Here is a 25,918-nt window from a genome sequence, read left to right as displayed (position 1 = left end):
TTTTGAGTAGGTTTGATATTTGTGTACGTTTATATACTGTTGTATATAGAGGGTTTATGCATTTCATAGCACAGTGTATAGAGTCTTTGGGATTATGTTTATGAAAAATAAGTCCCAAGGAAGGTGAGGCATGAAGAAAGTCAGCGAAAGGCAGTGTGAGGGCGGCAGGGGAGGACAAGGACAAGGCACTGGAGCTCTGAATCCTACTGTATGTTTTAGTTTTCCAGGTAATAGCCATTTTCATAAATCAAGATGGAACTTTTATTTTGTAAATAAAATAGGTTTTCTTATTATCATTTTTTCCCCTAGAAACTCCATTTAAAGTGGCCATGCCACAATGGTATTTAAGGTATTTAATTGTAAATGGGTTGTTTCTCATTTATTGAGAATAATTATGAAGTTTTACTCTGTATATGTAAATCTATATATGTACACGAATATACATATATATGTGTGTGCGTGCGTGTGTGTGTGTGTGCGCGCGCGCGCGCGCGTGTATGTAACGCCCTACAGATCACACTGTAAGAATGTAGATTGGTGGTAAACCATGAAGACTTAGTGGAAGCTTTCCTTTCTGTTACTGAAATCCAAAATAAGGCAACCATTTAATATGAACAAACAAACTGTAGCATTTTATTTTTACTTGGTCTGTATTTTCTACTACTGATATCTTTTAAATCCATTTACTATGTGTGTTTTATCACTGCACATACATTTTACACTTAGCAATCAGTTTACCTTCTTTTCCTATAGGAAGAATAATCTGATGCCTCCCGTCAAGTTTATGGAGAGATGCATTTAAAGAGAGCTCTCATCACAGAGTGCCTGGTGCTTTTGTTTAGGTTAATGCTTTCTGCCTTCACTCTCAGGACGCTTGCCGTTTTCTATCCGAGTTCTCCTGGAGGCAGCTGTTCGGAACTGTGATGAGTTTTTGGTGAAGAAAAATGACATTGAAAATATCCTGAATTGGAATGTCGTGCAGCATAAGAACATAGAAGTACCATTTAAGCCTGCCCGTGTCATCCTGCAAGACTTCACGTGAGCTAATGTCATTTCTCTTCCCCTCTGCCTCCCTTGTCAGCCTTTTAAGAAAGGTTTTGCTTCAACAAAAAATGCTTTGTCTCTCAATATCCAGACACTTCTGAAAGCAAAAGGAGGCTCTTGTCCCTGGTGACAAGAGGAGACCAGAATGTCTGTAGCAGTCCCAAGATGTGTGGTCTCCCCACATTGGCAAGAACCACTGTCCTTACCCTAGGCCTGAGTATACTGGGAAGGGTGGAAGACAGAATACGATAGAGCTGTCTGGAACCTTTGGTCCAGGAGCCCGAACACAGCTGTGCTGTCTGCAAGGAGAGATGAGGTACTAAGGGAGGTCTGATGTGCTCAGCCTCAGCTCACGTCCTGCTGTTCCTGGGAATCCAGGCTTCCCTTCATAGCTTCTTTCCTGAGACCCAGTCTTCCCACTTTGAAATGATAGTATTTTATTCCTTTTGTGAACCCAGTTTCTTTGTTCTAGAAGAAAATCACCCAAATTTTATGCGTTTAAGATAATAAAAAGACTGATTTTAGTACAAACCTGGTTGACAGCCCACTTTCTGAATTATGTCTGTGACTTTTTTCTTTTTCTGCACATTGTGTATATTCATAATATGTGGTAGGTACTATGTTGCATACAGGAATTTTCACACAAGTATACAATGTTTGTCAAATATATTGTTTCCTTTTCTTACCCCACTCCCCTCCTGGTAGTCCCCTTCTCCTAGACAGTTTGTACTTTCATGCCACCATGATTTTATGGATCTAAATGAAAATCTAAGAACCACAGTAAGAGAAAACATACATTGTCTTTCTGAAAGTGGCTTAATTCACTTGAGATTATCTCAGGTGCATCCATTTTACTGTATGTGATATAACTTCCTTCTTGATGGCTAAAAAATTTCACTCTGTGTGTGTGTGTGTGTGTGTGTGTGTGTGTGTGTGTGATACTTTTTATCCATTCCTCTTTTGTTAAACACCTATGTTGGTCCATTAACTTCACTATGGTGAATAGTGCTTCAGTAAACATTGATGTGCAAGTGTCTCTGTGATAAGTTGACTTGAGTCCTTCGGTAAATCCCAGGAGTGGTAATAGCTGGGTCATATGGAAGATCCATTTTGAGTCTAAGAGATCTCCATACTGACTTCCATTGTGGCTAGATTAATTCACATTTCTACCAGAGTGTCTAAAAGTTCCCTTTTCTCTACGTTCTCACCAGAGTTTGTTACTTGTTTTCTTCTGACTGCAAAGAGATGGACCCTCAGTGTAGTTTTACTTTACATTTCTTTAATGACATTGAACATTTTTTCACACATTTATTGGCCATTTGTATTTCATCTTTTGAAAACTATGAATTTCATAGCCCATTTATTGAGTTGATTTCTTTAGTTTTTTTTTTTTTTAGTTCTTTCTATTCCAGTTATTAATCCTCTGTCAGATATATAGCCAGCAAAGATTTTCTTCCATTATGTAGGCTGTCTCTTTACTCAGTTAACCATTTCCTTTGCTGTGTAGAAACTTTTTCATTTGATGAAGTTCAATTTGTAAATTGCTGGCCTCCCCATCGCCCACACAAATGATTGGAATCCCCTCAGAAAGTTCTTGCCTACACTTAAAGTGGTTTTCTGCTATTCCCGCCTAACAATTTCATAGTTTCCAGCCTTACATTAAGGTCTTTGATCCATTTGGAGTTGATTTAGTGCAAGGTGAGACTAGGGATCTGGTTTCTATCCAGTTTTCCAGCACCATTTGTTAAAGAAGCTGTCTTTTCTCCAATGTGTGTTTCTGACATTTTTCAAAAATCAGGTGGCTGTATCTGTGAGTTTATATCTGGGTCCTCTATATATTCCTTTGGTCTATATGTTCATTTTTGTTCTGAGTGCTATGCTGTTTTGTTGCTATGGCTCTGTAGTATAACTTGAAATCAAATATGGCGATACCTCTAGCATTCTTTTTGCTTTCTGTGATGGTTAGTGTTGTCAACAGATTTTATATGTCACCTGGGAGATAAGCCTCTGTGAGGGTTATCCTATTGTATTGCTTTGAGAAGACCTAACTTCCTTGTGGGCCAGACCATTCCCTAGGCAAGGGGTTCTGGACCGGACAAGGGGAGTGTGGAGCAGGAGCTGAGCACTAGCATGCTTGCATTCTTTGCTCTTTTCTGCTGTGGGCGTAATGTAACCAGCTGCTTCAGGCTCCAGATGCCTTGACTTCCTGCTGTGATGGATGTACCTGAAACTGTGAACTAAAATAAAGCCTTTCTCCCTTAGTGAATTGCTTTTGTCAAGAGTATGTGACAAAGCCAGAGTCTTTGTAGTTCCATGTGAATTTTAAGATTTTTTTTTTTTCTAGTTCTGTGAAGCTTTGGAAATTTGGTGAGGGTTACATTGAACCTATAAATCACTTTTGGCAATATGGCCTTTTTCACAATATTAATTAATCCACCCCATGGTATGGGAAGTCTTCCCATCTTCTAACATCTTCAGTTTCTTCAGTGTTTTGAACTTTTCATTGTAGAGGTGTTTCATGAATATTTTTCCTTTTGCTTCCCTTCTTGGGAGACTCACACCATACCCTCTGAGGCTCCAGGGCTCACAAACAGGCATTTCTATATGGGTTTTGCATGGTTTATATGACATTAGGAGGCAATGACTTACAAAGAGATGGCTTTTCATAACCCACGATCCAAACCCTGCACCCTCTGTTGGCAGCTTCCCCACAGCTGCTTCCTTGGCTCTCAGAGTTCCAATATGACCACCGTGATATCTCTCCATCTCTCGGGGCTAGGCTAACTCTCCTTCCCAGTGTACATGCATAGCTGTCCTTAGCTCTGCTCCTTAATACGCTGGACTCCTCCTGCAAAGCATGGGAAGGAGGTGGGGCCAGGGCTTATCAGAGGAACATCCAGAGTCACAAGAGGTCTTTCACTTCTTTGGTTAGTTTTCTGCTTGCTTCTCTTTCCTCAGGGGCGTGCCAGCTGTGGTTGACTTTGCAGCAATGCGCGATGCTATGAAGAAGTTGGGAGGAAATCCAGAGAAAATAAATCCTGTCTGTCCTGCTGATCTTGTAATCGATCATTCCATCCAGGTTGATTTCAACAGAAGGTGAGGAGGGTTAAGCTTTGTGCAAAAACTTGGAACATACTTTTTTTTTTTTGTCTTTTTGAGACAGGGTCTCTCTGTAGCCCCAGCTGTCTTGGAACTCACTATGTAGACCAGGCTGGCCTCGAATTCACAAAGATCCTCCTGCCTTTGCCTCCCAAGTGCTGGGATTAAAGGCATGCGCCACCACGCCCAGCTCTTGAACATAACTTTTTTTTTAAATAAATTATGCATGTTGTGCTGGCAATATGGCTTGCTCCTGAGCCCAAGGACCTGAGTTCAGTCCTTGGGGACCCACATAGTGGAAGGAAAATTGAGCCAACTTTTGCAAGTCATCCTCTGGTCTCCACTTTCATGTTGTGTTATATGCACACTTACATACATTCACACACATGGAGAATAAACAAATCAATGTCAAAGGTTAAGTGTGTTATAGGGACTTAAGAATATCTTTAAAGGTATTGTCAGGAAAATTGACTTTGCAATGAAATTTTGAGGATAGGGAATGGATATATTTAAACCTTTTATTGCATGTCTTTTTACTTTGGATTTAAATGCTCTGTATTTAAATGTAGCTTGAAGTCTGAGTGAAAACACATATTACATTTTGCCATGAGAGCTTGTCAGAGCAAGTGCTGCATGTCTGGCTTTAGAAGCATTTGAGTGGGATTTCTTATTATTGTAATATATTTTGTATTTTGTGTATATGAGTGTTTGCCTGCATGTATGTTAATGTACCGTAGGCATTGTATTAGAGGCTGGAGGGGACATTTGATCCCCTGGAACTGAAGTTATGGCTAGTTGTTAGCCACTATGTTGGTACTGGGCACCAAACCCAGGTCCTCTGGAAGAACAGCAAGTGCTCTTAACTGCTGAGCCAGCACCCCGCCCCGACCCTCCCAAGTTTGAGTGTTTTTAGTCCACTGGAGTTGTATTCCTATTTTAATGACAAGTAACTGCTTTGTATGTGGCTGCCACAGTGCCTGCCCCTTGTCTTCTCCTTTGCTTCTTCTCTTTGGGGGCTATCCTCTTCTCTCCTGCCAAAATCCTCCATCTTTCATAGCCAGCTTAAATTCCCTTGTCTCAGAAATCCCTCACTTCCCAGCCTGCATGGTGGTCATCTTGCTAGACTTCTTGTCGATGGCAATCCTGTGGTCCTTGGGAGTACGTTTCCCCTTGAATTGTCTCGAGCCCCTGAACTGTCAGCTCCCCAAATACAAGAGCTGTGCCTGTAATAGGCATTGAGCATACTTAACCAGGTAACCTTGAAGTTATCTTTAGGTTGGATGAGAAGCTAAGGTAACATGACTGTGGTACCTTTAGATGGGGATGAGCTAAATTTCTCAATATGATTGAGTTTTTCTTTCTTGTCCGTCCCTTCAACGTTGGCACCCAAAGGTGTGGGTATGAAAATGTCTTTGTAAAGAAAACTTTCTACAAAGAAGAAAATTGAACAATTGAGCATTGCAAAATAGCAACTTCAGAATTGCTTCATAATAAACCTTTAAAAAGTAAATACTTCTTAAGCCAAATGTTTCTAGCATTTATAATCCTAGCTCATTGAACAGGTAACTGTCTCAGTTCCGTGTTTACAAGTCAAGTGGTGATGCTCAGTTTTCCTGACACATTTGTTTTAGTGAACTTTTATTCTTCATTCTCATTCTCCAGAAGCCTTTTCTTTAAATTGAAGTTGTTAAAAGTTAATATTTAGGCTAAAAAACATCAAAGTAGTCAGTGTTATTGTGCATTCCTGTGTAATGCTCTAAAAGGCTCAGAAAGTTCAAAATGTGCAGCAATAGAATCCAAGTGATGCACCAGTGTGTTGTGGACCAAAGAACACCTGTTGAAGTTAACTTAAAGAAAAGAGAAACTAGTTGCCTTTGCCCTTTGAGTCAAAATGGAATAGATGGGCAGGAAGAGATGAGAGCAAACTCTACTTGTCCTTTACTCTAAAAGGCAGAGTTTATACCACTGAACCAGGAAGGGTTTTCTGCAAAGATAAGTACAACAATCAGCTATGGTTGTATAGAAAATAGCTCCAGAATCTCAGTGGCAGTCAGCAGTGAGAATGTTTTTCTGACATGTCTGCAGGTTGGTTGGGAGGTGAACTTATGAAGGTTGGGGTAGTTGGGCAGTTCTGCTTCATGCAGCAGTGGCAGTGGCTGGGTTGTCTGTGAGCACTGAACTACCAGGGCAGCTGTGGTAGCTCCATTCCATTCGTGTTTCTTTGGGGCCCACATTAAAGAAGAAAGCATCTAATGATCACAGAGACTGAGAAGAGCATTAGAAACATGCAGTATCTCCTGACGCTTACCTGAGAACCAGTATAGGGCCACTTCTGTCCATAGTGCTGCTGGTCAAGTGATAGAGTTAAGACAGAAATCAGGATAGAAAAGAACAGTCCACCTCTTACAGGAATAACTGTAGGACTATAGAACCGGTTCAGACATGGGGAGAGATCAAGTAGTGTAGGAAGCTAGCATCTGTCTTGGAAGAGTAACTGCATGAAGGTGGGCTGTAAGTGGAGAAGAACATCTTCCACATTGATTAAGTAGTTGGTAGAGGGGTAGTTCATATGAGTTAAAACATAAAGTTTTTTTTTTAATTGTGAAGAAATACTTATCAGGGAGCCCAAGGTAGGAACTCAGGGCAGGAACCTAGAGGCAGGAGCTGAAGCACAGGCCATGGAGGAATGCTGCTGATTGGCTTGCTCCCCTGGCCCCTGCCCAGCCTGCTTTCTTATGCAACACAGGCCCACCTGCCCACCCATAGTGGGCTGGGCCCTCCCACATCACTCAACAATCAAGAAGGTGCCCCATGGACATGGCCACAGGCCAGTCCAGTGAAGGCATTTCCCCAATTCAGGTTCCCTCAACCCAGGTGTGTCAAGGAAATAACTCAAATTACTTGCAACACTGGCCCCTGCCCAGCCTGCTTTCTTATGCAACACAGGCCCACCTGCCCACCCATAGTGGGCTGGGCCCTCCCACATCACTCAACAATCAAGAAGGTGCCCCATGGACATGGCCACAGGCCAGTCCAGTGAAGGCATTTCCCCAATTCAGGTTCCCTCAACCCAGGTGTGTCAAGGAAATAACTCAAATTACTTGCAACAGATATGACAAAAGGTTAATATCTTAATATATAAATCATATATTTATAAATCTACTTAGAAAAATAGACCCAGCAGATAAATGGGCAAAGAGCAATGTATAGTGAAAAGGAATGCCAATAGTGTAAAAAGTGGTATAGAGAACTTTTTCAGCTGAGCATGGTGGCTCACACCTTTAATCCCAGCACTCAGGAGCCAGAGGCAGGCGGATCTCTGTGAGTTCCAGGCCAGCCTGGTCTACATAGTGAGTTCCAGGCCAGCTGGGGCTACAGGGAGACCCTGTCTCAAAAAGACCAAAAAAAAAAAAAAAACTTTTTTAATCTTCTCAGTAATAAAGGAAAATAAATACTTATGATACCATCTTCTCAACAACAGAATTAAGATTAGAAAACAAACCTTAACTATTAAAGTGTTGAGGGAAAGCATTACATACATTGCTAACAGCACTGTGATTTATAAATTATGAAAACAGTATGTAGTAAGACCTTGGAAGTCTACATCTTCCAAACATGCTCTTAATAAATATTGGAAATCCAGAAAGAGCTTCATGACCAGCAGTGTTCATTAAAGTATTGTTTAATAAATGAAAACCTAAAAACCTTCTACATGTCCTACAAAGAGGAATAATGTATTGACATAGGGCATACCCCTGACATTGATTATTAGGTAACCCTGCAGTTATATTTGTGGATTAAGTTCTCAGTATCACTTAGAACATGTTCATATTGTAGCTCATTGTGCCAGAAACTAAATTGTGTATATATGAGTACTAGAAACCAGACCCAGTTGTGCAAGAAGAAATGAAAGCGATTCCAGACTGCTAAACAGTTATCTTTGGTATTGTAACTGGTCTTTATTTTTAAAATAAGAAACTACTATTTGATAATTTAACAGGTCATTTAAAAATACAAAATAAACCACTCAAAGGGAAATAAATTACCTTTTGTTTCTTTTGCTTCTTTGGAGATGTAACTGGGTTTCACACAGCCTCTAAGGGGATTTAGGAAACGACAGTTTTCTTGCTGTATCTAGACCAGAGCAATTTGGCATAAAGATAAATATAGTCAGTCCCCCGAGGTGATAAATCTTGTACAAATAGTCTCTATACTCAGAGCACAACTTGTAAGCTTCTCTCCTTCCACCATGTGGGTCCCAGGGTTGATTTTTCAATTTTTCCTGATCTTTTTTCCATTTTTTTAGGAGTTAAATGCAATAGATCCCTCTTGTGGGAACTCTGTACTGTGGGCTTACTACCAGCTCTGTACTAGAATGAGCTAGAAAAACTGGGTAAGGTGGCAGGGTAGTCCATTTTCAGGTAGTTATTTCTGAGCTCTTTGTCTAGTTTGAATATCATTTTGCCTTGTGTCATCTTTAGGAACTGAGGACCTAACTAACACGTTGTACTGTTTCCTGGAGAAATACCCCTCATTTTCCTTCAACAAGAATTTCACAACAATTTCTGACCAAATTTGATAGTGAAAAATACCCTCTTTGTAAATATTACTTGTGAATTTCTAGAATTCTATTCAGTGTCTCTGAAACTCTGAACTACGGCCAAATGTGTGATTTTTTTTTTTTTTGTCTTTTTGAGACAGGCTCTCCCTGTAGCCCAGCTGGCTTGGAACTCACTATGTAGACCAGGCTGGCCTGGAACTCACAGAGATCTGCCTGCCTCAGCCTTCTGAGTGGTGGAATTAAAGGTGTGCACCACCATGCCTGGCTCTAAGTGTGTTTTAAATTATATAACTAAGCATTATATAGCTAAGCAGAAACTTTTCCCTTCTGCTTACAAGGCCATTCACATTCAGAGACCTATTTAGCTCTCTGGATTGGAACTAGGCGTGTTGACACAGATCTGTAATCCTTACACCTGGGAGACTGAAGCAGGAAGAGCAGGGCTTCCAGACCAGCCTGGGCCACACAGTGACTTCAAGGCCAGCCTGAGCTACATGAGAACCTGTCTCAAAAAAACAAAACAAGTTCACCAAATTTGGCTGATTTTGCAAAGTGTTGAATGGTTAAAACAAATTTTGAAAATCTGAATTCTAGGTCTGTGTATTCATTTCAGTCACAGTGAGGTCGACTGAGCTGAGGTTAGCATGATTCTGTTTCGTTATCATAGTATTAGTTTTTACCTGGAATTGCTGTAGCTTGGAACAACCTGAGCATTTCTAAGTTTCTGTTCATTCTGTGAGCTGCTTCTGTCAGACTGATGTCCATAGCATTTTCCCTTCATTCCCTGCTTCTGCTTTGAGAAGCTCTGACATTCTCCTAATGCTGGAAGCAGACAAAGAGTAATGAGTATACAGGTGTCACAGAAGAGATGGGTGCCAGACACAGTGAGTCACAGGCTCACCAGCACTGTAAGAATAATGGTGCAGATCCCTTCTCTAAAGGCAGTTTAACAGACCATATTTATTCATTAAATTTGTGAGTTTAGGAGAAAGAGTTTAGTGAATTCAGTACTTTAATACACTGATAAGTCTGGTCACCCCAGAGAAGGAGCAGACAATCTTGACTTGGGGGTGGGGTCGGAGGGCTCCCCAGGGATGCTGCTTGATCAGGATTCTGATGCATGCTGACCAGAGAGGGAAGAGCTGAGAGTGCATTCTAAGAGCAAACAGAACAGACATGCACGCAAAGAGATTGGAGGGGTGAGAGCTGTAGTGTGGGCACAGTGAGAGCTGGACCAGAGGGTAGGATGGGTCTGCTAAAGGGAGGTTCAGGTCAGGGGAAGGACTTGGTTTTATGAAACAAGGGATTTATAGTGATTGAAAAAAATGGTAAGCAAGCCAGGTGTGGTGGCGCATACCTTTAATCTCAGCACTCAGGAGGCAGAGGCCAGCAGATCTCTGTGAGCTCAAGGCTAGCCTGGTCTACATAGTAAGTTCCAGGCCAGCTAGGGCTAAGGGAGACTCTCTCTCAGAAAAACAAACAAACAAACAAAAAACCCAGCAAGCCGTTGTCAGATACAATCTGATAAAGGTCTGTACAAGTAGAAAACTTGATTCTAATGATATGAAAGATGAGTTTAATAGGTGGGCAGAGAAACTAGCTGGGGCGCTATGTTTGGAGTAAATGCTTTGGTAGTCATAGGTTCTAAATAGAGAGGGGCTCCTTAGATGAGATGTTGGCAGACCGAAAAGAAGGCTGGGCATTAGGATTTCACCTTGATGCAGATGGCTGACATACATTGGAAATGCGAACCTGGGCCTCAAGACAGGCAAGAGTTAGGGAAGATACCCCCAGGACTACTGTCTGCCCTGGGGTCCTGCCTCATTCTGCTACAACTGGACCTGCCCTCTTCTGTGTTTTGGTTTGCCTTTCTCTAGTGTGTAAATACATCTGTTCTCTCAGGTAGGGACTGGAACAATATTTTCTACAAAGTCCAATAGTATTTCAGTTTTTTTCTAGCTACGTGCTATCTCTGTCACATACCACCCCCAACCTTTAAAACATTAAAATCATCCTTTACGTAGGGAGACATTGAGCTGAATTCAGTTCAGGGGCCACAGTTTATAGACTCCTGCTCTAGTGTAGTTTAGGAATCGATCTCATCAAAGCAACTAATATTTTAGAGCATATTCACATCATGAGAGGGGAAAAATTATTTGCTGAGTGTGTTTTTGAGAGATAAGTAATACATACTCTGCCTTTGCCGATACAAACACAGTTCGTGCTTCAAAGGGAATGTGAGATAGTTTATTCTAAGCCAAGTATGAGTTCCCATGGCTGGGGAATTCAGATTCAGGTTGCCCGGAATACATGTTACACTGTGGAAGTGGTTATATAAACTCCAGTCACAGAACAAAGGACAGTCACGAATCAGTGCTTTTGTCAGTTATATTGGTTGGGACATTAGGTGGCCCGGTTACATCAAAGCAGGGAAGTTTGCTGCTGTAGATCACAGGTGTCTAACATTCTTAGCTTTTTGGTTGGTAGAAGCAAGTAGTCTACTAATAACTATGTTAACACATTCCAAAGGTTTCAATTGATAGTCAAAAGAATGCTAGGCCAGATACAGAGGTGGGCGATACTTGGTATGAAAGAACTAAAGATAGTCCAAGATAATTTTAGCTCTGGATGTGCAACATTCCAATTTTGCCCAGTCAGGAAGCCCTAGACAGTCTATCTGTGTGCAGTTTCTTCAACATGGGGGTGGCTTTTTCAGGGAACTTCAGTTCACACCTTCTTCCCAAGGAGTATCTGTCTCATTTTCTTTGGCTGACTTCTGTTATCCTTCTGCCTGCATTGATGCCATTTCTTCTGGAAGCTTTTCTAGCTGAAGTTCATGACCCTTTCTGCCTGCCCCCATGGCACCCTGTACTGCAGTGTGGAGCACTGATAGCTCTATTGTTGCCGGGTTCCTTCTCTTTTTCCTGCCAGGTTCTGTGCTTCACAGGCACTGAATGTGCAGCCTTTGCACCTTTGTATCCCGTGTCGCACAGGATACACTCTCATTAGATGGTTTGTAAGTGAAGGGGGGCGGGATGTGAAGTAGTGTGATTAAGATAGACTCCAGGCCAATCAGACATGGGTTCAGATGACAGTCCTGACTGTGGGCAAGCTATCTAGCTTCCCTAGGCCTTTGCTGCTGCTTCTTGGATTGAGGATAATGTCGGGGGTTGTTATCATGACATAGCAAGATGATGTGTATAAAGCTGAGAGCCTGGATATAGGCTGCACTCTAGCACCTGCCAGTATTCTTGCAGTGATAATGGACCACCACAGCCAGAGTCTCTGTGACTGCACCTGCAGGTCGCATCGTGGTGTGGGAGTGAGCGTACAGGCTGAGTCAAATGCTGGAGTCTCGGTTCCATTTTCACCATTTACCAGCTGTCTAGTGCTTGACCGCTTCCTTAACTTCCGTACATCTCATTTTCCTCACTTGAAAACTGTATATATCATTATGCCCAACTCAAAACGTTCTGATGGAGATTCAATGAAAAGATTAAGCATTTAGGGGCTTGAGATGGCTCAGCAGTTAAGAGCACTAGCTGCTCTTGCAGAGGAACCTGGTTCAATTCCCAATACACACATGGCAGCCAACAACCATCCATAACTCCAGTTCCAGGGGATAGGATGCCCTCTGCTGACCTCTGAGGGCAGTGCATGACATGGTTGCATTTAACACACATGCAGGCAATACACCCATACACGAAAAATAATAAATACTTTTTAAAATATATTAAGCATTTAGAATAGTAGCTGTTTCCTAGTAATGTCAATAAATGTTAACTATTTTATATAATTAATGAAGCTGGACTTGGATCTTAGCTGTGTATGTTTCCTCAGTCCATCACATACAGATTATGAGTGCCTTCTGTGTGCTCAGAGTTGTGATTATGACTGTTCTACAGAATGACCCTGATAAACTTCAGCATATAATCAGAGCTTTCTAGTTGTTCTTAGATAGCAACCATAGGCCCTTTCCTCATAGGCCCCTGTCTGAAAGACAGGAGACTGACATTCTGAAAGTGGCTGGGGCCCTTAGCACAGCTGGCTACTGTCTCCCAACAGAAACACATGAGCATGCCGCCGATGGGTGGTTCAGCTTAGGGAAGTGACAAGGTCATGGACAAGAAGGGGACAGAAGCCAGGGTGCCCTGCGTGTCTGTGCGGTTGTTGTCATTCCATGGCTTGAGTTTGTTTCTGCGAGTCCGACTTTGGGATTAGCTATCACTTGAATGCAGCTGTTTCTTCCAGCATGCTTAAGGGCTTTCTAGAAATCTTGTGAACCAAATAATTTGTTTATATAAATTTTGCAACTTACCTCTCCATTTCCAGATTGTAATAATGAAGTTTGTAATCCAGCCAGCAAGCCAGCAGATGCAATTGCTGTTTTGCGTATTAATCACTGTTTGATGGGTGACATTTTAAACCTTGAAATTTGTACATTTAGTTTTTTTTCTCTCTGACAGGACAGACAGTTTACAAAAGAATCAAGACCTGGAATTTGAAAGAAATAAAGAACGGTTTGAATTTTTAAAGGTATGAACAGGGTTTGTTTCACGTTTGGTGTTCTGTGTTTGTGGAGTATGGGGAGAGGTGTGCAGATGGGTGAGCGCAGTCCTTCGGGTATTCATTTGTTCTTTCTGTTGTTCATTCCCAGTGGGGTTCCCAGGCCTTTCACAACATGCGGATTATTCCCCCTGGCTCAGGAATCATTCACCAGGTGAATTTGGAATATTTGGCAAGAGTAGTATTTGATCAGGATGGATGTTATTACCCAGACAGCCTGGTGGGCACGGATTCACACACGACCATGATTGACGGTTTGGGCGTTCTTGGTTGGGGTGAGTCTTCTCCTACATTTCTGTTCTGTGTGCTGGTCTAGAGCATGCACCTTCCTGTACTTTGATGCCATTAGGGCTCAGTGGTCTATGTTTGTATGACCTCAAATGTAGGAGGGTGCTTTGGTCTGTTGTGTTTACTGCTGTAGTTTTAAGTGCCTTGTACCCAGGGATCATTCAGTTTTTCTTTGGGAAAAAATAAACTGGAATAAGTTTAGGGACATTTGCATAAGTGAAAATCAGACAGACATTTTTAGCAGTTGGAGCCTCCTAAGCCTACTCTCCATTGAGTGTGGCACTGAAGAGATTTCTTTCAGGTTTTCTGTGGGGGAGGGGTGGGGGAGGAAGGCAAACTTTGAGAAACACTTGTTAAAAAAATTCTATGGGGTAATAGAGAAAATCTATATCACACAGATATATCAGTCTGTGCTGATTTAACATGGTACCTGGTAACTGGGTATATTTTGTTGTGGCTGAGGGTGTAGAGAGCACTTGGAAAGCATCATTCTGGCTTTCTGTTCACTGCAGGTGTGGGTGGTATCGAAGCAGAAGCTGTTATGCTGGGCCAGCCCATCAGCATGGTGCTTCCCCAGGTGATTGGCTACAGGCTGACAGGAAAGCCTCACCCTCTGGTAACATCCACCGACATCGTGCTCACCATTACCAAGGTAATGATCCACGGCCCCCTCTCTGGTCTTGGAAAACAAGTGACAGGGCAGAAACACATAATGGAGTCTGTGTGCTATAGAGAGGCTAGAATACAGTATTTTCATAATTTTAAAACTAAAATGAGATAAGGACTTGTGGTTCAGTTTAGATGGTTATCCTTATCGTACTCTTTTTCTTAATGTTTGAAATTGTGACAAAGTGCATAGAAGTTCAGATGATATTGATGTTCCTGACACCTAGATTTAAGAGATGATCGTATTTCACCATGTTTATTTCGGCTCTGTTTTTAAAGAATTAGTGTGCAATATTTATTGTCAAACTATCCTCCTGTTCCCAGAAATAATCATTATCTAGAGGTTGAAAAGCATTCTCACACATGTTCATATACTTTTGTTAATTTTTTCCACATAAATCTTTTCTTTTTATTATATTATATTTTTATTTATTTATGGGGGCGCACATGCCGTGGTGCGTGTGAGGAGGTCAGAGGACACCTTTCGAGAGTCAGTTCTCTCCTTCCACCGTGTGGGGTCACAGAGATTGAACTTGGCAGCAAGCACCTTTACCCACTGAGCCATCTTGCCAGCCCCATACGGATCTTTTTGTATGTAAATAGCAAATTAGTTCCCTGAGTAATGTTAGACTTTTTAAAAGTTTCTCCTCTTATAAGTGAAATTATTACAGCAGATATATTTCCAAGTTTGAAAATGTTAGGGCTTTTTTTTCTTAAGCTTTTGCAGGAAACAATCTGTTTTTTTCTGATTCATTTGCTTTACAAAATGGAAGGTGGTTTCATTTGGAAAAATATTGGAAAAGTGATGTTTTTTATTATCATAAACACCTTTTTTCTGATCATGTAATTTAGAGGTCCTTTGTATAGATACCATGCAGAAAGGGGCCAAATTTTTTCTCTGATTTAATCTTTTTTAACTTTAAAAAAGATTATTTTATGTGTGCAAGTGTTTTGCCTGCATGTAAGGGCAACCATGCATGCAATGCCCATGGAGACCAGAAGAGGGCATTGGATCCCCTGGAACTAGTGTTGAAGCCGCGTTGTTAGCTGCTATGTGGATACTGGGGACTAAACCCTTGTCCTCTGCACAGGCAGTGAGTACTGTTAACAGCTGAGCCATCACTCCAGCCCCATCTTTGATTTAATCTTTATGGAATTTGGAATTGTATTTATTTGGGTACTATACATTATCACAGTTCTATCCAGTAGTTCTTCAAAATGGAATAACAGAGCTTGCCCACAAAATTTGGCAGAATCCACCTAACCAAAGGAGCTTTTCCATATAGTTGTCAACTGTTGGTGAAACTGGCTTCATGCATAGCTATATCATCATAGAAACTCAGCCCTGACTAGTAGCTTATGTGGATGGACAATCTAGATGGGTTTTGTTGCATGTGATTTCCAGTTGTAGCAATAACTTTGTGCATTATATCTTTGAAAACAAGTTATTTGCTTAGTGTGATTATATAAGAATTTACTTGTTAGCTTTTTTTTTTTTAATCTGAAATACCAAATTGGGCTAATTTATTATTTATGTTCTAAAGGTCAGTTTATGAAAATTGCAAAAAGATAGTTGAGTGTTTTAAATGTGGACTATCAAGCCTCAGACATTCCTGTTTCTGTTGCACAGCATCTCCGGCAGATTGGGGTTGTGGGCAAATTTGTGGAGTTCTTTGGACCGGGAGTAGCCCAGCTATCCATTGCTGACCGAGCTACAATTGCCAACATGTGCCCAGAGTATGGAGCCACTGCTGCCTTCTTTCCAGTTGATGAAGTTAGTATCAAGTACCTGGTGCAGACAGGTAAGTGAAGGACTGAAAACCGAGGACTCCCTGTTCATGTGTCAGAGGACACTGAGCATCCCAGCCCCGCCTTCTGCCTCCCCCACGTCTGCTCTTACGTTACAGTTACACAATGGTTTTTGCCTTTCTGTGGAGACAAAGTGTGTCACTGAGATTTAAAGAGGTGTGAGGTGGGGCTAATATGGCTGTAGAAAGAGGTCTGGTGCCCCAGAACCCTGATATGTAGACTGCTTTTCAGCTGCTAACTTTTTGACCTTAACATGTGATCATAGAGATGATAGCTCTTGTCTGTGAGGTACCTGTAAGTGCCAGGCCCAGGTATGCACCCCTGCCATCCTCTTCATATATCTATAGGGCAGACTGACTTATTAGTTGATTAGATCATAGAAGAGAAAATGAGGATCAGAGCAGTATTATTGCCCAAAACTAATAGGAAATCCTCTACCTTGCTCCAAACAGTTCAGGGCTATACTCTGGTGACACAGCACTGTGTGTTAAGTAAGATTCTAGACTTTGGATACAGATTCACATCCAGATCTTGGTTCTGCCATTTACTGGCTCTGTTCCTTGGAGAAGTTACCTAATAATTTTCCTAAGCTGGCATTTCCTCGTCAGTAAATGAGAGTAGTAATAGGACTTGTCTCATAAGATCATGGTGAAAGATCAGAGATTGAAGTAATTCATTTAAAACATTTAACGCACAGTGCCAGGTATACAAAGAACACTTGTGGGCTGGAGATATGACTTGGCAGTTGAAAGCACCAGCTGCTCTTGTAGAGAACCCAGGTTCAGTTCCCAGCACCCACATGGCATCTAACAACCATCTGTAACTCTGGTTCCAGGGCATCAGACTCCCTCTTATGATCTCCATAGGCATTTCATGACGTGGGTGCACTTACACACATACAGGCAGTACACTCATACACATAAGAATAGTTAAACAAAGAAAAATTAAATAAATAAATAAATAAATAAATAAATAAATAAATAAATAAATAAATAAATAAAGCAAGCACTTGCAAGCCAAGGTCTGGGGAGGTTGTTATTATTTTAACAAAACTAATGTGCTGTGCTAAGAATCTTCATGGGCAAATTGAAGGCAGATGCACACATGTTCTTTGACTGTAGGTTCAAACTTAGAATACTTTATTTTGTTTTGAAAACGTGTTCATCTATAGCCCTGGCTGGCCTGGAACTCACTATGTAGACCAAGCTGGCCTCAAACTCACAGAGCTCTGGCTGCCTATGCCTCCTGAGTGCTGGGATTTAAGGCATGTGCCACCACTTGTGGCTTGCTCAGGATCCTCTTAATTAGGACTATAACCCAAAATGCATATTTAAAAGTACAATGAAAATATTTTCCATAAAAGTCACCTCGGTAGAAATAAGATGACCCCTAATAAAAAGCACCATCAGTTGGAGAGTTCAGACTGTCTCTAAGCCTAAAAACCGAAGAGCTGTTGGTGCATGGGAGACCCATGTTACCTACATCCTGCAGAGGCAGGTATCAGTTATAGTCTTGAACTAGGAAATACTAACATGTATTGTTGTTACTCGTGCTATTCAGGTCGTGATGAAAGCAAAGTGAAGCACATTAAAAAGTATCTTCAGGCTGTAGGAATGTTTCGAGATTTCAACGACCCCTCTCAAGACCCAGACTTCACTCAGGTATGAGCACCTTCCAACAAGCATGTTTGTTCTTTCCCAAGGCTGTGGCTTCAGTTGACTGTGTTTTTTCAGGGGTGGTGCAGTTAAAAGAAATTAGTCACTAGCATGTCATTGTAAGGGAACAGGGTGGTAAAAGACTGAAAAAGGAAAAGGTTAAGGAAGTTGTAAGCATATCAGATCATTTCTTTGAATTACTGCTGACCTAACCATTATAAATTGAATATTCCCTCCCCCAACTACTCATTCACACCCTCTGCATGGCAGGTGGTTGAAAGACTTTGCTAGAAGATTGGCGAGTAAAGAAGATTTGGGCCCCATACATCATTGAGAGATGGAAGTGCCCACTGAGTGGAAAGCCTGTTTCCTGCAGAGATGGCTTATGGCTGCATCCCTCCCAAATCCCCTTAGCAGTGTATTGGCTTATGTGCCATTTCTATAGAAAACCAATATAAAAAACCGTATAAGAGCTTCTTATATATGGCAAGCAGAAGAGAGTAGACAGCCTCTAAACGCCCACTCCCATCTGTCTGAGAGGCAGCAAGGAATCTTCCTGGTCCCCTGCTACTCCGGTGCCCATCTTGCTATTGGGAAATTAATCTCTTAGTTGTCAAGATGAACACTGGCTTCTTGCTTGGAATGCAGTGGTTTGTTTATGTTGATTGTTGGGATGTTGTAATGATTGTGCTGCTGCTTTATGAATTCTGTGATTACTTTTGGCTTGGATATACAGGCTGTGGAGTTAGATTTGAAAACAGTTGTGCCTTGCTGCAGTGGACCGAAAAGGCCTCAGGACAAAGTCGCCGTGTCCGACATGAAGAAGGACTTTGAGAGCTGCCTTGGAGCCAAGGTAGGGCCTCTGGGCTCCACCCTGTGCCCTGTTTCTTAGTGCCCTGGCTTTCACTGCACTTCGTGATGAATCTTCCTGAAGGCTAGTGCTGAGGGCATTTCTTCTCCATTCTAAATCCTTCATGACCCCCGTCCACTGCTAGCTGTGGGCCAAGCAGCTTCCCCAGAGCACATGCCCACCTATAAATACAACCCACCTGTGTAAGCATGCCTCCTTTTCACATGGCCACCATGTTGTTCACTCTGCTCACTCTCGCTTCACTGGATACATCTCTCCATTCCATCCTGAGACATCCTGGTCTGTCAGATCTGTAAGGTTTGGCTCAGATACCAACTTCTCTGTAGCATGGCCCTGGCATCTCCTCGTGGAAAGTCATCTTTCCCTCACTTAAAACTCATGGCACTTGACCTGAAGCCCCTTGGGTAGGATTCCATAGTCTTTAACGTACACTGTTGGTGCATTATTTACATGTAGGATTCCCCTTACTGAACTGTACCTTTGAGTCAAATTTGTGTTATAATCATTTTGGTATCCCACAAATCACGTAGCGTAATGTCTCTGTACATACTTTCCAGTGAGCATTTCCAAGATGAATGATTTGGATGGGTGATGGACTTTATCCATGAGGCATCAGCATTCTACTAAAGGTTCAGCTGTATTTTGCATTATTGATTAGATGAAAGTGACAGTAATAAAAGTGGCACCTTTCTTCAAATTTTCATAAGGTTGGAATCAGTGGTCTTGTCAGGCCATAGCCATGAAACTCTAATGTCTTGACAGTCTTTGCAGACTAACTTTGAACTAAATTTGTAGTTTTAGCACCCCTCTTTGGAGGAAGGAATAAAACAATTGTTACTGACTTCATTACTGAGCAAGATTCAGGAATTTTGGCTGCATTTTACAATATTTAAAAAGAATAAAGAGAAGCTTAAATTTTTCTGTTGTATTTCAAAGTTTACTGGTGAAAATACTTGTTTTATAAATTGACACTTAAAATTACAGGTACCAAACTTCTTCCAAAGTGAGAATTTTGACAATATATATTTTTTCTTTTTAACAGAATATGTAAGTCTTATTCTTGTGTATAATGTTTACATATTTTACTTTCCCACAGCAAGGATTTAAAGGTTTCCAAGTTGCTCCAGACCATCACAATGACCATAAGACATTCATCTACAACAACAGTGAATTTACTCTTGCTCATGGCTCTGTGGTAATCGCTGCCATCACCAGCTGCACAAACACCAGCAATCCATCTGTGATGTTAGGAGCAGGTAAGTGCATTTGCTTCCTTCCTCATGGGTCATGTGTGGCGGGGGGGAGGTGTGTGTGTGCAGAAGTCTCAAGTCTCCTAAGACAATACCCAAGGTCAAGATGGCATCTTACTTATCATTCCTAGGTCTGTCTTTCCACATATAAAGATTGATTGGTGCAGAAAATTTCTGCACAACAAATAACATCCAAAGCAAAGTACTCAAAGTAGAGTTCATAATGTGTAATAGTCTTTCCCTTTAGAACTAGCACAAAAAATAAGTACAGGAAGGCAGTGGAAGCTGAATTTCTGCTAACACCTGGAATCTGATCATACTTGAGAAAGGAGAAAATAGGAAAGAATCTGCTGTCATGTCATAGACTTTGTTTCCTTAAAGCCCTGACCAGTGAGACCTTATGCTCTCTTGGTGCACTGGCAGTTGCAGCTGATCAAGGTACAGGGCACTGGTTGATGAAGCTCAGTGTGCCCAGTCTATTATGCAGTGCTGTGAAGTAGTTAATATTTACATGTAGGGTTCACCAATATAAGATCTCTTTAGTTTCCAAATGTTTAATCACCCTCAGGAGCTTCCCTCAGGTCCAAAGACTAGTGTCAGTACTTCTTTCTTTGTGGGCCTAAGGAAAACCTTTTAGAGTTCAGCTTTGCCACCTAAACTTTCCATGTCTGCAACAAACCAGTTTTCTCAGGACACATCACTGGCCACCCACAGTCCTTGTCTCTTTCTACCCTTCCCTTCATGCCTCTCCCCTGCCTACATCTGTGACACTTCCTAAGTCAGAGCACATGCTGTTCCAGTCACAGTTCAGAGGCCCAGGACCTCTTGCTTTTCCACTTGAGAATATATGTAGTCTAGATTTGTACTTACAGGCTGCCTGTACTCCTTGCCAGTCAGTACACAATTCATGTACTTCAGAAAGAGCCCTTCCTATTCAGAAAGAGCCTTATTACCTTTCATCCAAATCAAATAAAATTAGATCAGTTTCTCTCCAGAAATTTAAAACTGATTTTGTAAAATATTTCTAAATGGCCAGGCATGGTGGCACATGCCTTTAATCCCAGCACTCGGGAGGCAGAGGCAGGCGGATCTCTGTGTGTTCAAGGCCAGCCTGGTCTACATAGTGAGTTCCAGGACAGCTGGGGCTACAGGGAGACCCTGTCTCAAAAAGCCAAAAAAAAAAGTCTAAATGGTTTAGGGTCTGTTTCTTAAATGGAGTGGAAGCCCATCTCTTCTTTATTTCCATGATTCATTTGGGCTTGCTACATGAATTATTTCAGGGTAGTGAACTTTTTATTTGTCAGGCAGGAAATGCAACTGAAAAATAGCAGAAACAGAGCAGGCTCTTTCAGGTGTTCTTGGCACCCAGAGTCAACAGCCACCCATGTGTTCACCTGGTGTTCATCATTTCACAGGGTTATTGGCAAAGAAAGCTGTGGAGGCAGGTCTGAATGTGAAGCCATACATTAAAACCAGCCTGTCTCCGGGAAGTGGCGTGGTCACCTACTACCTGCGAGAGAGTGGAGTCATGCCTTATCTGTCCCAGCTTGGGTGAGGGAGAGTTTTCTTTTATGCCTTGGCTTTCATTGCGGTCCTTGGGTATCAGTGTCCCTGTGTAGCAGTTGTAAGCTTATCTGACGCTGTGCACTTGCGCATCTTACATCACTTGGTAGGTGGACTTAAACCCTGGCATTGCAGCTGCACAGCCCCCTCGGACAGTTGTGCTGCTTGTTCATCATACAAGAGTGAACCCTGTGCTTCCATGTGGCATTCCCTCCCCACCCAGGAGGGGGCGGGCTCCTGTCCTTGTACCATGGGCTGGTAGTGGCTCTTCAGCTTTTGGCATGAAAGTAATTATTTACCATAACTGTAGACATTCTAGTCCTTGGGGCAAATTAGTGATTAGCTGCCAGAACAGCTTCTCCAGTTACCATTTAACTCCATGTTATAAGTAAACCATATAAATTGCATCCTTCTTGGGCAAGCTGTATCCACAAAGCTTCTCTTTCAGGAGGGAGAGCTCTGTGGAATGGTACTATCCTGAACTCACTCTGGTATCACTGTCCTTTATGACCTGTGGATTCTAGGAAGTGTTCCAGCAGAAGGGCTCACTGGAAGTGACCATTTCTTGTGCCTTCCCTTTTGACACTAGATTTGACGTGGTGGGCTATGGCTGCATGACCTGTATTGGCAACAGTGGACCCCTGCCTGAACCTGTGGTAGAAGCCATCACTCAGGTAATAACAGAGGAGGCTGCAGTCTTTAGGATGTGGTTAGCGGCATGGTCTTTAGTGCTAAAATTATTAGCTGTTAATGTTGGGCAAGTTTTTTTAACTGGTTTGTGCCTCAGTTTCCCAAACTGTAAATTAGGGGTGGTAATTGTATCTGTTTTAGGGAATAATGAGAAGTATGATGGGAATGTGAAACACCAGAGCAGCGCCTGGAGTCCAAAGAAGTGCTCAGCATGTGTTGGTTTTGACCACTAAGAACTCCAGAATTATTTGTTGCTGGTCATTTGAAACGATTCAGAATGAAACAAGTCTCATTAGAAATGAATCTAAATTGAATTGCGTTGGCTTGATTTTTGTCCCCACAGTTCTATTGCCTTGAAAATTACTGTTGGATCTGTTGCCATGCTGACATTTAGTCTTTTCTACCTGTTCTTAGGCCCTGACAGCAGTAACCAGGATGCTGTGTGCTAACCTATCTTATTTCCTCATGAGCAGATGTCACTGACTGACACTGTGCCACTTTCAACCCAGAGCATTTCCCCTCGGGCACCCTTGTCTCCCCTTCTCCCTGTGGCAGGACACCAGGTGAAAAGGGCAGCTGAAAGCTCTGTCCATGTGATGTGAAAACTGTTACAGCTGGTCTCATAGAGCAGTCTAGGCAGTGTCTTTCCTTTGTGATCTGACAGTTCTCTTACCTTGCACAGGGAGATCTTGTAGCTGTTGGAGTGCTATCTGGAAATAGGAATTTTGAAGGTCGAGTCCATCCTAACACCCGAGCCAACTATTTAGCATCTCCCCCATTAGTAATAGCCTATGCAATCGCAGGGACCATCAAGATTGACTTTGAGAAAGAGCCTTTGGGTAAGATTTTGTTTTTGTGATTTTTTTTTTTTCCAGTGAATTAAAAATGACTGAAAGAAAGTTGTTGCTTTTGTTAATAAAAAATGAAATACAGACTCTCTAAAGAGCCATGTTGTCATGACTCACATCTTTAGTCCCAGCACTAAGGAAGCAGAGGCCAGGGGATCTCTGAGTTCAAGGCCAGTCTGGTCTACATAGTGAGACTCTGTCTAGAAAAAAAATACCAGAAGAGAGTCTTTTCACTGTTCTCTAATACGCAGCAAAAACTTAATGGACAGAAGTAAACAATGCTATTGATGGTTGCAGGTGGCAAAAGGGATGTAAATCCCCAAAGTATTAGCTGTCGGCCACTCCGGCTTCTCCTGAGGGCCCTCGCTTTCCCTGCTGCTGGACTCCACAGCTTTTTTTTAATGTATGTCGTGTAGGCGCGCACTCCACGTTTCGGCTTCTCACAGTCAGGACTGGTGCTTCGTCTCCTCCCTTGGGCCTCATGCTGCCCTCCTCGTCCAGTCTAAGGAGATAAGATACCATGGAGGCAATGTCCTTAGACTGACTTTTAGAAAACCAGAACTTCTGAGGGGCAGTTGGTCTTCATTAATTATGGGTTCTATATTTGTAATTTTGCCTACTTGCTAAAATGTATTTTAACCCCAAATCAGTATTCCTAGTATTTTCATGGCCTTTCATAGACATGTGCATGGGGTGAAAACTCCTGAGTCACTCAGTGTACACATTCAGTGCAAGGTTGAGTAGCTACTGGCTCTGAGTCCTCAGTTAATGAGACTGACATTGTATGGTCGCCCGCAGTCTCCATGGGAGACTGCTTTCAGGACCTGATAACTCAAGGATCTAATGTAAAATGACAAAATATTTGCATGTCACCTGCAGGTCATCTCTAAATTACTCATTATACCTCTGACAGTGCAAATGCTATATAGCTATGTAAATATTGTATTATATAGGTAATAATGTTAAAAAAATACATGTTTAATATGGGCAAATTTTTTTTGTTTTCAGTCTATAATTGGTTGAGTTAGCAAATATAAAACCTACAAGTCTGGAGGCCAAACCACACACTAAATATCTTTAAACAAAAGAACATGTAATGCAAGGTTATGTATTGATCAGTTGATGAAAATGTGGCCAGAAGCTCTGGGGACTTAAGGTTTATTTCCCCAGTGGCAGGAATCTGTATTTACTAGTTTAGTGTTTACATAGAATTTATGGAACATAACTCCTGAGAAAACAGATCTGTGTGATACTGAAAATGGGTGTTAGAGGAAGGTTTTCTCATTAGTAGCATGCTTTCCCCAGGTGTGAATGCACAAGGACAGCAAGTATTCCTGAAGGATATCTGGCCAACTCGAGATGAGATCCAAGCGGTGGAACGGCAGTATGTCATCCCTGGGATGTTTAAGGAGGTCTACCAGAAAATAGAGGTAAGACACGACACACCCAACACACACTGCCTGCCCTGTGACCCTTGAGGCTAACAGGAGTATAAACTGTAGAGAAGAACATTTATTTCTTTGGTTAACTAGGGAAGTGTTCTCCGTTACTTTTCTCCATGGCTTACATTTTTACAAAAACCATACTTCTTGTGTGTTCTCAGATTCGGACGACTCTGGGACATACAACCTCAATAAGAAAGTCCCCAGGTCCATCTCTCCAGTAACTCTGCCCCATTTTCAGACACCCCAGGGCATCTCTTGTGTTGAGGACCATGGTAGTTAACTGTATTATATCACTAAGGTAGAGTCAGTCGATTGAATATACCTCTTTCTTAAAAAACATATTTTCTTTATTATTTTTATTTTATGTGTTTGAGTGTATTGCTTGCCTGCATGTGTGTAAGTGCACCTGTGTCATGCAGAGGTCACAGAGGTCAGAAGAGGGCTTTGGATCCCCTGGAATAGGAGTTACAGACTGTTGTTAGCCACCATGTAAAGGGCTAGGAATCGAACCTGGGTCCTCTGCAAGAGCAGCCAGTGAGCTCTTAACCACTGAGCCATCTCTCCAGCCCTGAATATACCTCTTAAAAGATCATTTGAGTGCTAAAAAATGTATTAAAATCAGGAACCAAATTGCTTACATTTTAAAATTGCATTTTAAAATATGAGAGAATGTGTAGGACTCATCATTTTCTGAGCCTCTTCCTTGAATTCTTTTCCCTGCTCTCTGTGGTAAGATCACTGAGGTCTTCTGTCTAGGGATGGTAATTTGAAATGAGAATAAGACTGTCTAGACTGGTTCTGGGCATGGTAGTCATGCCCTGTTCCCTTCCACAAGCTGCTCACTGGGAAATGGTATTGGGGAGTTTGGCAGCCATCTGGTTAATTGTATTTCTGAAAAAAGCAAATTAATGGATCTTTTTTATTTATTCATTTTTACTTTATGTGTATGAGTTTAGCCTACATGTAAGTGTGTGTAATGCCTGTGGAAGCCACAAGAGGGCAACAGATCCTCAGGAACTGGAGTTACAGAAAGTTGTTAGCCACAAACGGGTGCTGTGAACCGCAGCCAAATCCTCTGAAACAACCAGTACTCTTAACCTCTGAACCATCTCTCCAGCCCCCAAGTTAATGGATCTTTGAAGACAATTCATGCCTGTAGCTTTCATTTGTTGTCCAGTGTGCATGTGATCTGGAAATCCAGTTCCCAGAACATTCCGATTGTATGTATTACGTTCCAAGAGCTTCCCCTTTGGTACAGTATCGATTATTTCATAAGTTAATGTTTTAAAAACTACATTCATTATCTGTTGGGTCCTTCAGCATTCCATCATGGATGGAAGAGGGGCTCATGAGGCCCTACCCCCTCCCTGAGGTGCTATTGACATTAACAATTGCTTGGGGAAGGAGAAACCTTTTCTTCCATAGTGTAGCCATTGGCAAGGTGCCCACATTCCAGTAAGTAACCTCTACCTATGCTCATACAAGCAACTCAAATCAAATTCAGTGAGTTAAAAAAAAAAAAAAAAAGCTGGGAAAATAGGGGACTAGATGGAAGAAAGGGGG

At 41.9% G+C, this 25,918-nt stretch overlaps 1 protein-coding gene across 1 annotated transcript in view; it reads left to right on the top strand.

Annotated features, from left to right (window-relative positions):
- The window catches only part of Aco1 (aconitase 1), a 57,756-nt gene that overhangs the window by 21,308 nt on the left and 10,530 nt on the right, over positions 1 to 25,918 (top strand). The window contains exons 3-15 of the mRNA XM_008851092.2: positions 870 to 1,038; positions 4,003 to 4,140; positions 13,171 to 13,240; positions 13,362 to 13,545; positions 14,071 to 14,210; positions 15,855 to 16,026; positions 17,594 to 17,694; positions 18,425 to 18,541; positions 19,656 to 19,815; positions 21,225 to 21,360; positions 21,962 to 22,046; positions 22,745 to 22,901; positions 24,216 to 24,340. Of these exons, the coding sequence (XP_008849314.1) occupies positions 870 to 1,038; positions 4,003 to 4,140; positions 13,171 to 13,240; positions 13,362 to 13,545; positions 14,071 to 14,210; positions 15,855 to 16,026; positions 17,594 to 17,694; positions 18,425 to 18,541; positions 19,656 to 19,815; positions 21,225 to 21,360; positions 21,962 to 22,046; positions 22,745 to 22,901; positions 24,216 to 24,340 (1,754 nt within the window). The remainder of the gene's footprint in view (positions 1 to 869; positions 1,039 to 4,002; positions 4,141 to 13,170; positions 13,241 to 13,361; positions 13,546 to 14,070; positions 14,211 to 15,854; positions 16,027 to 17,593; positions 17,695 to 18,424; positions 18,542 to 19,655; positions 19,816 to 21,224; positions 21,361 to 21,961; positions 22,047 to 22,744; positions 22,902 to 24,215; positions 24,341 to 25,918) is intronic.

This window comes from Nannospalax galili, unplaced genomic scaffold (assembly GCF_000622305.1).
Source record: "Nannospalax galili isolate Female #2095 unplaced genomic scaffold, S.galili_v1.0 scaffold1245, whole genome shotgun sequence".
Classification (NCBI taxonomy): Eukaryota; Metazoa; Chordata; class Mammalia; order Rodentia; family Spalacidae; genus Nannospalax; species Nannospalax galili.
Note: the sequence above shows the minus strand (reverse complement) of the source record. Positions and strands in the feature narration are given on the sequence as shown.